The sequence below is a fragment of the Ceratotherium simum genome, chromosome 16 (assembly GCF_057802395.1).
Source record: "Ceratotherium simum simum isolate JZ-2026a chromosome 16, ASM5780239v1, whole genome shotgun sequence".
NCBI classification, from domain to species: Eukaryota; Metazoa; Chordata; class Mammalia; order Perissodactyla; family Rhinocerotidae; genus Ceratotherium; species Ceratotherium simum.
Genome location: NC_141915.1, coordinates 41,503,725 through 41,515,462, shown reverse-complemented (window position 1 = coordinate 41,515,462; position 11,738 = coordinate 41,503,725). Strand labels below are relative to the sequence as shown.

The window sequence follows — 11,738 nt, the reverse complement described above, 5'->3', positions numbered from 1 at the left end:
ACCGAATTTTGCTGATAATTATTGGTAAAAGCTGTGTGGTGGAGCAAACTCGGCGGCCTCACGGTGTGGTCTAATCCAGTGCAGATTTACAGATCACCTGGGCACCTTGTTCAGGTGCAGGTTGTGATTCAGCAGGTCTGAGATGGGACCTGAAAATTTGCATTTCTCAGCAGCTGCCAAGTGCTGCTGCTGGTCACAGACCACATATCAAAAACAGCGAAGGACTCGTCAGCCCAGATCCAGTGGGAAGTGTGTAGCAGGGCCCACTGGGTGTGGGTAATTGCTCTGTGGTATTTTCCCCTTCTTCTCTCTTTTCCTCTATTCTGCTTTTGGTTGTGGGACCATTTGGTAAAACTCAGGGGGGTGTGTATATTTGTCTGATTCTGACAGTGTAGATACTTGTTTTCCATTTAATTTTTCTGGTTAAATTATATACAGATAATGTTGCAAGTGTTACTGTTGCCGTCTTATGTTCATTGTCATATCCCCAACCAGGAGAATTTACCAGGACGGAATTACACTTTCTGGCAGTGGTTTGATGGTGTGATGGAAGTGTTAAAAAAACATCTCAAGCCTCATTGGAATGATGGGTGAGTATCGTCATTTCTTATGTCAGCAATAGAGTACAAAGGGCTTCTTTCCGGTGTTAAAACACCCTCTTCTGTGCTCCTTTGGCCTTTGTGATCCAGGGCTATTTTGGGTTTCGTGAACAAGCAGCAGGCCCACGACCTCCTCATTAACAAGCCCGATGGGACTTTCCTGCTGAGATTCAGTGACTCTGAAATTGGTGGCATCACCATTGCTTGGAAGTTTGATTCTCGTGAGTACCCCTCACTTTTTTAAGACATATCTTGGCTCTAGTTAGCTGCTTTTGTTGCAAAATTACTTTAACAGTTTATTGAGTACTTATTATGGGGCCGGTACTGATTAAAGGAACACAAGTGTCTAACCGTGACACAGCTGCTGATAACATGGCAGCCTGTGTACAGTCTTATCATGGGAAACACAGTTACTAATTTTGAGAAACGCAAATGTGTCACACTGACATGGCTACCTGTAATAATTCCGTCCAAAATCTCAGCTGCTTCCCTTTTGAAATGTTTGCCTTCTTATTACTCAACCTTGAGCTTATTTTAGTGAAGAATCACTTTGATGATTTGGAGTCATTAGACTGCAAATAATATGCTATTTAATTATTCCTGTATCCTGGTTAACATAAAGGTATTGCCTTTGATCATTTCTATCTAAGAATGTTAGTTCTTTCCTTTGACCTTCGCAATAAGAAGAGTAGCTCGATAGTTTTTTTTTTGCAACTTAAAGATTTTAATAGCTTTTATTTTTTTTATTTATTTATTTTTTTGTGAGGAAGATCAGCCCTGAGCTAACATCCATGCTAATCCTCCTCTTTTTGCTGAGGAAGACCGGCTCTGAGCTAACATCTATTGCCAATCCTCCTCCTTTTTTTTTTCCCCCCTAAAGCCCCAGTAGATAGTTGTATGTCATAGTTGCACATACTTCTAGTTGCTGTACGTGGGACGCGGCCTCAGCATGGCCGGAGAAGTGGTGCGTCGGTGCATGCCCGGGATCCGAACCCAGGCTGCCAGTAGCGGAGCACACGCGCTTAACTGCTAAGCCACAGGGCCGGCCCTTTAATAGCTTTTAATAGCTCTCACACGTCCTCTGGCTCTGGACCGTGCTTCCTCTCTCTCTTATATACTTTTTCGCAGGGGTCAACAAGAACTGTTTCTTCTAGAGAGGGACAGAGTACCATTTGAACTTGAAACTACCTGAGATCATTGGATTTCTAGGGAAGTGGTGTATGCATTACTTCTTATCTGCCCATGGCTTTTAAAAACTACTGAATCCACAACCTGCGGTTATTTTTAAATGGAGATTTTTATTAGGACTATTTTAATGGAGAGCTTTAATTTGTAGTATATTTGGGTTTTAAGATTTCCTGTTCAGAAATCATGTTTAGAATATGGTTATTCTGTTTATTGATCTAGAGGAAAGAATGTTTTGGAATCTGATGCCTTTTACCACCAGAGACTTCTCCATCCGGTCCCTGGCTGACCGCTTAGGGGATCTAAATTACCTAATCTACGTGTTTCCTGATCGGCCAAAAGACGAAGTGTACTCCAAATATTACACACCAGTTCCATGCGAGCCTGCCACTGGTAACAATGTTCGCATTCTGATTTGGTTTTGTTGTGATTTTGGTTTTGTTTTAGTTTTGTGTGAGTGTGTGTGTGTGTGTGTGTCTGTCTTACATGGAAACCTACACGATTAGCATTTCGTTATTGCTGTTTGAGCATTATCCAGGGCAGAAGTAAATCCTGGGCTGTATTCTTCTGGCATACACAAGACACATCTGCCACTAACCTCACATATCAAATTGAAGGGAACAAATTGCTTTTAATACAAGTTTAGATTAAACGAGATTAGGAAGGTAAAATTTTGTTTTTCAAAACAGAGGTGGTTTTATTGTTTTCTGAACATAAAAGTATTATGTTTTTATTTTAAAATTTCCAGAAAGGATAGAAAAGAAAATAGATACCACACATCTCTCATCTACAGATGAATCACTGTAAACAATTTAGTGAATATTCTTCCAGTCTATATAGGTATGTATTCTTCACTCATTCATTCAGTCACCAGATGCTTATTAGTACTTCCTGTGTGGAGGTTACAATCTAGTAGCAGAAGGAAGACAATAAACAAGTAAGAAATAAATGTATTTATTTTGTGATGAAGGCTATGAAGACAGGTAGGCAAGGGAGAGGGATAAAGAAGTGACAGGGAGGAGGATGGGGGGTAGCATTCACTAGAGTGATCAGGGAGGGCTTCTCTAAGGAGGTGACATCAGAATAGACCTGAACGAAGTGAGGAGGCTAGCCACACAAAGATCTAGAGAGAAAACATTCTAGGCTGAGAGAACTAGTACAGAAACCCTGAGGTGGGAGTGAGGTTGGTGTGTTTGAAAAACGTCACAAGGCCCTGGGGGCTGGAGCTGGAAGAGCAGGGAAGAAAGTGGTAGGAGATGAGGGCAGAGCAGTAGGAGGGGCCAGTGGAGTCTAGTAAAAGGTTTGAGTCATACTGCATGTCATCTTTTGTGACCTGATTTTTTTTTCACCTAAAAACGTATCATAGGCAGAGTCGCAGGTCGGTAAATATAATCTTAAAACATCATTTTAACGATTGCATAGAATTCTATTTTATGGTGATTCCATGTTTGTTATTTAAGATACTTATAATTTAAGTCATTCAGTTTTTTGTTATGATTAATATTGAGATAACCTGATACATACATCTTATTCAGCTATTTCCTTAGGATAAATTCTGAAAGTAGAATTTGTGTCAAAGGGTATATACTTTTTAAGCATTTTGACACATCTTTCCAGAATTGCCTTCCAGAAAGCAGAATTTGTTTTCACTCCCACGGATGTCTGTTGGAGTATCTGCTTCTGCATCTTTCTGCCAATCATAGATTCTGTGCCTCCATTTCCTGTTTGCCAGTCAGATTGACATAAAAATGGTATCTTAGTTCTTATTTTAATTTCTTTGATTCTAGGTAAGGTCAAAACATCATTTCATATAATGTTAATAACAATAATAATAAATAGAATAATAACATTTGTTGCATGCTTACTGTGTGCTGGGCACTTTTCTGGGCACATTTTCATGTAGTATCTCATTTAATCCTCAAAACAGGTCTGTGATGTGGGTACTGTTACTAGTCCCCATTTTACATATGAGAAACTGAGTCACAAAGATATAAAATAATTTGCAAAGGCCGCACAGCTAGGAAGTGGCCAAGCCAGGACTTGAGCTCAAACAGTCTAGCTCCAGAGCCTATATTTTTTAACCAGCACATTGTTGGCCATTTGTATTTTTTTCTGTGAAGTGCGTTCATGTTCCTTTTTTTCTCATTTTTCTTCTGGAGTTCCTTTTTTTGTTAATGGTGTGTAAGTATTTTTATATAGTAAATAAACCCTTTATTATATATAGCAAATATTTTTCTCAGTGTGTCATTGTTCTTTTAACATTTAAGGTTTGTTTTGCTGAAGTGCAAAGACTTGTGTTTTCTATATAGCCCAATCTATCGACGTTTTTCCTTTATAGATTCTGTCTTTTGTATCATGCCTTCCCACCCTAAGATTGTAGTTATATTTCTAGGTGGGAAGATAAGCCAAAATATTTTCAGATTGATGTGGTATTTTGGATTAAAGCCGTCACTGCTGCTTTTTATTAGCACAGCTAATCTAGATTTTTAACCTATTTTTTACAACATTTCTCCGATTTTTATCTTTTCTGCCAATCTGTAATTTCTCTGTAGACTAGAAAGCACAAAAAGCATGAGATATTGTGAAAAGGTGGCTCCTGATATTTGAAGCCGCTGGGAGGAGCAGGTTAGGATGACAAGCAGTTTGTGACGGTGTGGCACTTCACTGCCTTGGGCTGTTTCTCTGACCAGCTCTTCATCTGTTGACCTTAGTGTCATCTTTATTGTCTAATACAGTGAAGATTATACTTCTTCCCATACTCATATACCCAGGAAACAAGACTCATTACCGACTTCAGGCTGTCACATTTCTGCTACCTACTTAACTGGATTTCCATAATCACCCTTCGAAAAGGTCACTATGGCTGACCAGATCACTTTCAGCTTTATCCCCCAGCCAACCACATCCCAGGGGGGATTCTGTGGAGAGGGAAAGAGAGACACAATGCCAGCATTCTTTTTAACCAGCCATGGGGCACAGACAGCACTCACTGGCATGAGCCACCCTCAGATTTCCCCAAATGCAGAAACCCCAGGGGCACGAAAGAGCACGCAGATACCTGAGGGACATCCCCTTTCCTAAGAGTAGATACTCAGGGTAACTTTGAGGATCATAAAGTCAAACTAATTCCTCTCTAATGCTTAGATTCTTCTGTGCCTCCCTGACAAGTGTTTGTACACGTTGTGCTTGAAAACCTCCAATGACAAGGAAATAAGTTCTTCTCGAGACAGCCCATTGCTTTTTTGGGCAGTTCTGATTATGATGACATTCTTCCTTATATGACTAAGAATTTGTCCTGTTCCGACCTCCTCCTGTTGGTCCGAATTTTGTCCCATGGGACACAGAGCAAATCCTGTGCCTCTGCTGCATCTTCGACTTTAAAGTTTTTAAGATATTTTTTCTTTTTACAGTTAGTAAGCAATGAATGCTTGATTTAGATTTGTATTGAACTATATATTTTCTGTGGTTTCAAGAATTTATTAACACCTCCAAGCCAACTTGGAAAATATCTTAAGGTGCAGTTTTAGTATTAAGGCTTCTCCTCTACCAGGTCTTCCTAACAGGTTGAAATATTAAGTGCTTGTATCAGATCCTAAGATAAAATTAAGCGGTTGTGTCTTATCCTAAGGAAAGATGTGATTCTTAAGGGAGGTTGCATTTTTTATTTCATTTGAGAACTTTGGTTCTCATCATGGTTCCCCCCTTGGCAGCTAAAGCAGTGGACGGATACGTGAAGCCACAGATCAAGCAAGTGGTCCCTGAGTAAGTGTCCAGGGTCCAGCTCTGGTCTCCTGCTGCCTCTTTTCTCCTCCCCTGGCTCTCCTCACCCCTCACCACTGCCCCACTCCTGTTCAGGGGTCCAGCGTTCCCTCCCTCACCCCAGAAACCTGGCTCAGCCTTGGGGAGAGAACTGAGCTTCGTCATGATGGGGCCAGTACCCAGGGCCCCACTCCTGCAGCTGGAGTCCCCGGCCCAGTGGACACTTTGTCCTTCTGTACCCGAAAAAGACATAAAGATGCCCCCTGAGCCCCTCCCCAAGTCAGCTGCTGCCCTGAGGCCGCTGAGCCCAGCTCTGCTTCCTCCTACAGGTTTGTGAGCGCGTCTGCAGACTCTGCCGGGGGCAGCGCCACCTACATGGACCAGGCCCCCTCCCCAGCCGTGTGTCCCCAGGCTCATTATAACATATACCCACAGAAGTAGGTTGTGTTCTCATGGGGCTCCGCGGGGAGGAACTGGGCGCTTGGCCTCAGGCTGGCCCCCCGGAGGGCTGGTGCGCAAAGGACTATCCAGAGCTCCTCTAGTCTGAGACCACCCAGCCCAGGCCAGGGTCTGGTGTGTGCCCGGGGGAAGGGAGAGATTTCACCAGAAGATACTGGCAGTTTAGAGTGGGACTGGGCAAATGTCATCTGCTTCCCTCTCCCAAAATGGAGATTTTTCTTGCTCTGTTTAAGGACCGGGTGGGGTTTAGATGTGTCTGGCCAGTCAGTGTTAGGGGCGGCTGGGGTGGGTGGTTTAGTCTGAGTCTCTGTCCAACTGTCTGTCAAAGGACTCCACTCCCCAGTGCTCAGCTCAGGAGAGGTTCTTCTCCCACGAAGCCTAGGCTGAGGGTCCAGGCAGTCTTGGGCTACTCACCTGGTGGGGTGGTCTCTGTTCCTCGTCATTGGCCTCTGACAACCTTTCCCTTCATCTCTTCTCTTCCCCCCCCAAGCCCTGACGCTGTCCTTGACACCGATGGGGACTTTGATCTGGATGACACCATGGACGTGGCGCGGCGTGTGGAGGAACTCTTAGGCCGACCTATGGACAGTCAGTGGATCCCTCACGCGCAGTCGTGACCCCCCATCTCCATCTTTGGCTTCTTCATCCTCGCCAGAGGAGTTACTCTTGTGGATGTTTTAATTCCATGAATCGCTTCTCTTTGGAAACAATACTTATAATGTGAAGTGTTAATACTAGTTGTGACTTTAGTGTTTCTGTGCATGGTGGCACCAATGAAGGGAGTGAGTGTGTGAGTGTGTATGTGTGTGAGTGTGTGAGTTTGCACATTGTGTTTCTCCCCCTTGCTGTCCAGAGTTTAACTGCAGCATTGGGGCCACAAGCAGAGACTGTGGTTGTTTTAACCTTGTGCAAAAAGGCAGTTAGTTCCGTGAACCCTGGAACTTGGCCATGGGTCTTGAGGGTGGCTAAACTTTGACTTGAACAGGTGGCTGTTCAAGTAAGAGAAGGACAGAGGGAGGAGAAAGCGCCTCCTCTCTGGTGAGTCTTTGTCGCTGTGTCTGCCAAGCAATTGATATATAACCATGATTGTCTCTGCTTTTCTTCTGAAATGTAGAAACTGCCTTTTGACAAAGAAAGCCAGTCCTCCCTGCTTCCCTCTCCTCCCACCCCTGTTTTCCTGGGTAAGGATGGGAAAAGGGGCGACGTACGGGATTGTTGGGGCAAGGGGAGTCATGGGTTTTCAGATGAGTAGTGGTTTTTAAGTAACGCTTAACCCATCTGAATGTTCTCTCCCTCCCTGTCCTCCCTCCTTCTCTCACTCTGTGGAATTGCCACTCGGTTCCTGTGTGTGCACATGTGCAGACATGTCTGATGAGCTAAAGGAAAGAAAAGAGGGTCATGGAACCGAAGCTTATAGTGCTGATGTTCTTGGTGTTCCGGCCAGAGGGGAGTGCCCAGCCCTGACTCGCAGGCACAGGGAATGTTGGCTTGTTACCCAGGGAAGCTGCCGTCCAGTCTGCCGTCCTTCCTCTGCGCTGCTGGGGGCACAAGCAAGGCTTTCCGAAGGCTTATTGATAACGGCTTTTTGCAAATGTTGAATGGTGTTTTTGTTTCTAAATTGGGCCTCTTTTTGTTTTCCTTTTCCTACCCTAATTTGACATCAGAATTCTTTCTTCCTGCATCAGGACCTGTGTCATTCATCCCAGGTCACTTCATTTCCCTTCACTGTCCACACACAATTTCTGGGGAGTGGGTGGCAGGAGTCTGATCTGAACCCAGGGCCAGAGTGTTCAGCGGGTATCGTTGCTCACCTGGTGCGGGGTGCTGGGTGTCAGGCATTGGGAATTTGGGGAAATGCAGTCAGCAGGTTTGCTGGGAAGTTTGGTAAGCTGCCAAAACAAAACAAAAAAGCCTCAGCATAATTTTGTCCACGATTTCTTCCGTAGCTTTACCTCAGAGAGAAGGAATGGGCTGTGGCGGGCAGGTCAGAAGAGGGGGAAGCAGGTGTAGCTTTTGGGTTAGGCCTAAGAGGTCAGCCCCGGGCCCCTCTCTAAAGGAAGGACTTGATCACACCCAGGAGAGAATGGCCCTAAAAACCTTATTTTTATACATGTGAGTAAATAAACATATTTTTTTTACAAAAAATAACTTCTGAATTTATCAGTGTTTTGATGTTAAAGGAAAATACTCCTGTGTAGTAAATTATTTATTGGAAGATGACTTTTTAAAAGCTGCTGTTTGCTCTGGCTTGGTTTCATACACTGATTTATTTTTCTATGCCAGGCAGTAGACTCTCTCTGCCTCTGAGGAGCAGGCTGACCCCTCCACGGATACCAGCGTTGACGTAGGATGCTGCTGAGCCCCTTACATACCCCTCAAGATTTGATTAAATCCGTGAGGATGGGAGCGTTGGGGACAGGAGTAAAGGAGGCCCGACTGCCGTGGGCCCTGCTTAGAGCCCTTCCCTGCCGTCACTAGGGCTTCCCCAGCACCCGGCTCTGCGTGGCAGCTCCCTCGGGCATTGACACACTTCCAGGTGGCAGTGGACCAGCCTCAGGGCAGGCTGAGGGCAGAGCTCTCGCTTCACAGTTGGCATCAGGGTTGGGGGGACAGGTGTGAAGAGTGGGGCTGCCCGAGCATGGGTCCCCACGCTTCTCCGGTTGCTGACTGTCCTCATTTTGCTGAGGCTGTGCCTGTCGGTGGGGGAGATTTTTGACGGAAAGGTGCGCTTGCTCTCTGCATTACGTTTTCTCTCTTCCCCGTTCTTGCAAACCAAAAGAAGAGGCGACGGCAAGTCCTAGCGCCTCAGTCTCTCGCTCGCTCCCAGACACACACACACGTTATCAAAATGTTTCGGTGTGTGGTATGTGCAGGGTTTTGTTGGGGGCGGGGTGGGGGGAGACTAAAAGTGAATATAACTTAAAATGGAGGTACACTTTTTATAATTTTTCTTTTTAAAACTTTGTGAAATTATCTCACATACATATTTTAGTGTTGAGGCAGATTAGTATATAGCCACCAAAAAAGTATTGTGTACAATTTGGGGCAGTCACAAAATTGTGTATTTTATGTTACAATAAAGCCTTCTTCTGAAGGGACAATATTGAGTCCTGTTTTTCTTCTTTTCCATCAGGTGGCGAGAGGGGGTGGCTTTAATAGGGAAGAGTTCGAGATCATCAGTGTGACTCAGAAAAGGGGAACTAGCTTGGGAGGTGGCTGCCTCGGAGCGTGTCATCAGCTTTGATGGCAGATGGGGACATTTCTCACCTTCCTGTTGATATGATGTTTTGGAAATTAAAATGATAGTCTTTATCTCCTGACTCCACACTCTTCCTATTAGAAACTCATCCTTAAAATTCAGCACATTTAGAGTGCCTGCCCTGAGCCAGGCAGTGTGCGTGGGATGAGGAAACAGTCCTGCCCTCGAGAGGATTGCAGTTAGGGAGAAAGGCAGCTAACAACCAATTATGATGAGATATTGGTTTATGCTGCAGTACAGCTATTCCAGGGCCATTATCGAATACAAAAGAAGAGCACTGAACAGCTTGAACTGACTCTTAACGGACAAATAGGAGTTAGGAAAGGAAAAGGCATTCAGCCAGAGGGACTAGCACGGGTATAGGCCTGGAGATGCAGGAAAGCAGGATATGGCGAGTAAAGGATGATTTGTGGTTCTCAGCTCCAGGGTGCCTCAGAATCTCCTGGAGGACTTGGTAAAGCGCAAATGGCTGGGCCCTCTCCAGATTTTCTGAGTCAGTAGGTCTGGGGTGGAGCCTGAGAATTTGCATTTCTAACAAGTTCCCAAGTGAGGCTGGTGCAAGGACTATGGTAGGTGATGAGGCTGGAAGGTCAGGCAGGGGGTAGATCACAAGGGCCTCGTGTGCCCGGCTAAGAGTTTCAACTTCACCAGAACGTGATGGTAAGTGATGAAACCTTTTAAGTAAGGGAATGGACAGATGTTCACTTTAAGAAATACCTCAGCGACAGTGTGCAGAAGAACGGATTGAAGGGAGGCAAAACAGGAAGTCAGGGAGCAGCTGGGAGGCTGTTTCTGCAGTCCAGGTCAGAGGAGATGAGGGTCTAGACTAGGGTACCACAGCAGTGGCCCTGAGCATAATTTGTAGACTTAGTGACCAATGTGGGGGGGCAGGGTTGGAGTCTAGAGTAATTCCAGGGTTCTGGTTTGGAAAATGATTGATAGAGATGCTCCTCAGTAAGATGGGGAGGGGGAGATACAGGAGTAGGAGCAGGTTGGAAGGAAGATTATGAGGACAAATCGGGATAAGCTGGGATGTCCAATTAGACGTGGTTGTGAAGCCTAAGAGAATGGTCAGGGCTGAGAGAGACAGATGAGGGTGGGGCAGGGCGGAGGTGGCCGTGGAGCCTGTTAGTGTCTAGGTGGCATTGAAACTATGGGTGTGAATGACTGAAGAAAGAAGAGAAAGGGACTTCAGGGAGGGACCAGGGGAAATGCTGTGCTTCATTTCAAGGGTCAGGCAGAGGAGAATGAGCTTAAGAAGGATGTTACAAGAATTATGGAAGAGGTAGGAAGCAAGTACAGCGTCACAGAAGCCCAGGGAAGGCGAACAGTGTCAGAGACTACAGAGAGCTCAAATGAAAGAGCTGGGATTGCCCAATGGGTTTGGCACTCGGGGGCTGTTGATGACTTTGGTGAGAACAGTCTGGAATGGTGGGGGCACGAGTCGAGTTGCAGAGCACTGAAGAGTGAAAGGAGGGCCGGCCCTGTGGCTTTGTGGTTAAGTACACATGCTCTGCTGCTGGCAGCCCAGGTTCAGATCCTGGGCCTGCACCGACGCACTGATTCTCCGGCCATGCTGAGGCCGCGTCCCACGTACAGCAACTAGAAGGATGTGCAGCTATGACATACAACTATCTACTGGGGCTTTGGGGGAAAACAAATAAATAAATTTAAAAAATTAAAAAAAAAAAAAGTGAAAGGAGTTCGACTTCTGGCACGACAGCATGAGCCGCTCTGCAGACCCACCCCCCAGTGAAACTAGTGAAAATTATTTTTTAAAAGCCAACCATTTAAAGTCTCCTAAGGGCGTACAACAAATGAAGAAACATCTATTCAAGAAAATCTAAAACTCAGGAAGAAAAGTGAGAGGGTGGTATCTGAACTAAGACCCACTCCCTCCCTCCCGTCTCCCAGCTCAGGAGGACGGAAACTCCACTCCAGACCAGTGCAGCCAAGAACACGGAGCTCCCTGTCCCCCTAGCTCCCAATCAGAGGGTTATCTTCTTGGGAAAAGCAGGATACCAGCATTTCTCATTCTGCTCCCTGCTACCTGTTACTGAGCCAAAGTTCCGGGTGATTGCAGCTGAAAGGTGGAGACTCCCTTCTGCCCAGTCCCCACCGGTGGGATGGATGCTTTACCTTGGGCCTGGTGCTATTGAGAATCTTGGGGCCCTGACTGCCTTTGCTCAGGCCCATAAGGTGGTGGTTCCACAACGGGAGAGACAAGCCAAGAAGACCTGAGGCTACTGCCCACCCCCAACCCCCATCAAGCACTTGGCATTTTTGTGTGTGTGTGTGAGGAAGATTAGCCTAGCCCTGAGCTAACATCTGTTGCCAATCCTCCTCTTTTTGCTGAGGAAGATTGGCCCTGGGCTAACATCCATGCCCATCTTCCTCTATATGTGGGACGCCACGAAAGTATGGCTTGATAAGCGGTGGGTAGGTCCATGCCCAGAATCTGAACCTGTGAACCCCGG

The 11,738-nt window shown here is 45.7% G+C and overlaps 1 protein-coding gene across 5 annotated transcripts in view; it reads left to right on the top strand.

Annotated features, from left to right (window-relative positions):
* STAT5B (signal transducer and activator of transcription 5B) overlaps positions 1-9,103 on the top strand; it is a 58,607-nt gene extending 49,504 nt beyond the window's left edge. For 3 of the 5 annotated variants that reach the window (XM_087441187.1, XM_014790657.2, XM_087441188.1), the window contains 6 exons: positions 496-590; positions 690-820; positions 2,007-2,177; positions 5,495-5,546; positions 5,873-5,980; positions 6,493-9,103. In XM_087441187.1, coding sequence (XP_087297313.1) covers positions 496-590; positions 690-820; positions 2,007-2,177; positions 5,495-5,546; positions 5,873-5,980; positions 6,493-6,619 — 684 coding nt within the window. In that variant the 3' untranslated portion in view covers positions 6,620-9,103. Of the gene's footprint in view, positions 1-495; positions 591-689; positions 821-2,006; positions 2,186-2,532; positions 5,468-5,494; positions 5,547-5,872; positions 5,981-6,492 lie in introns of those variants that run through there. The other 2 variants (XM_087441190.1, XM_087441189.1) reach the window with 2 other exon arrangements.
* The last annotated feature ends 2,635 nt before the right edge of the window (positions 9,104-11,738 follow it).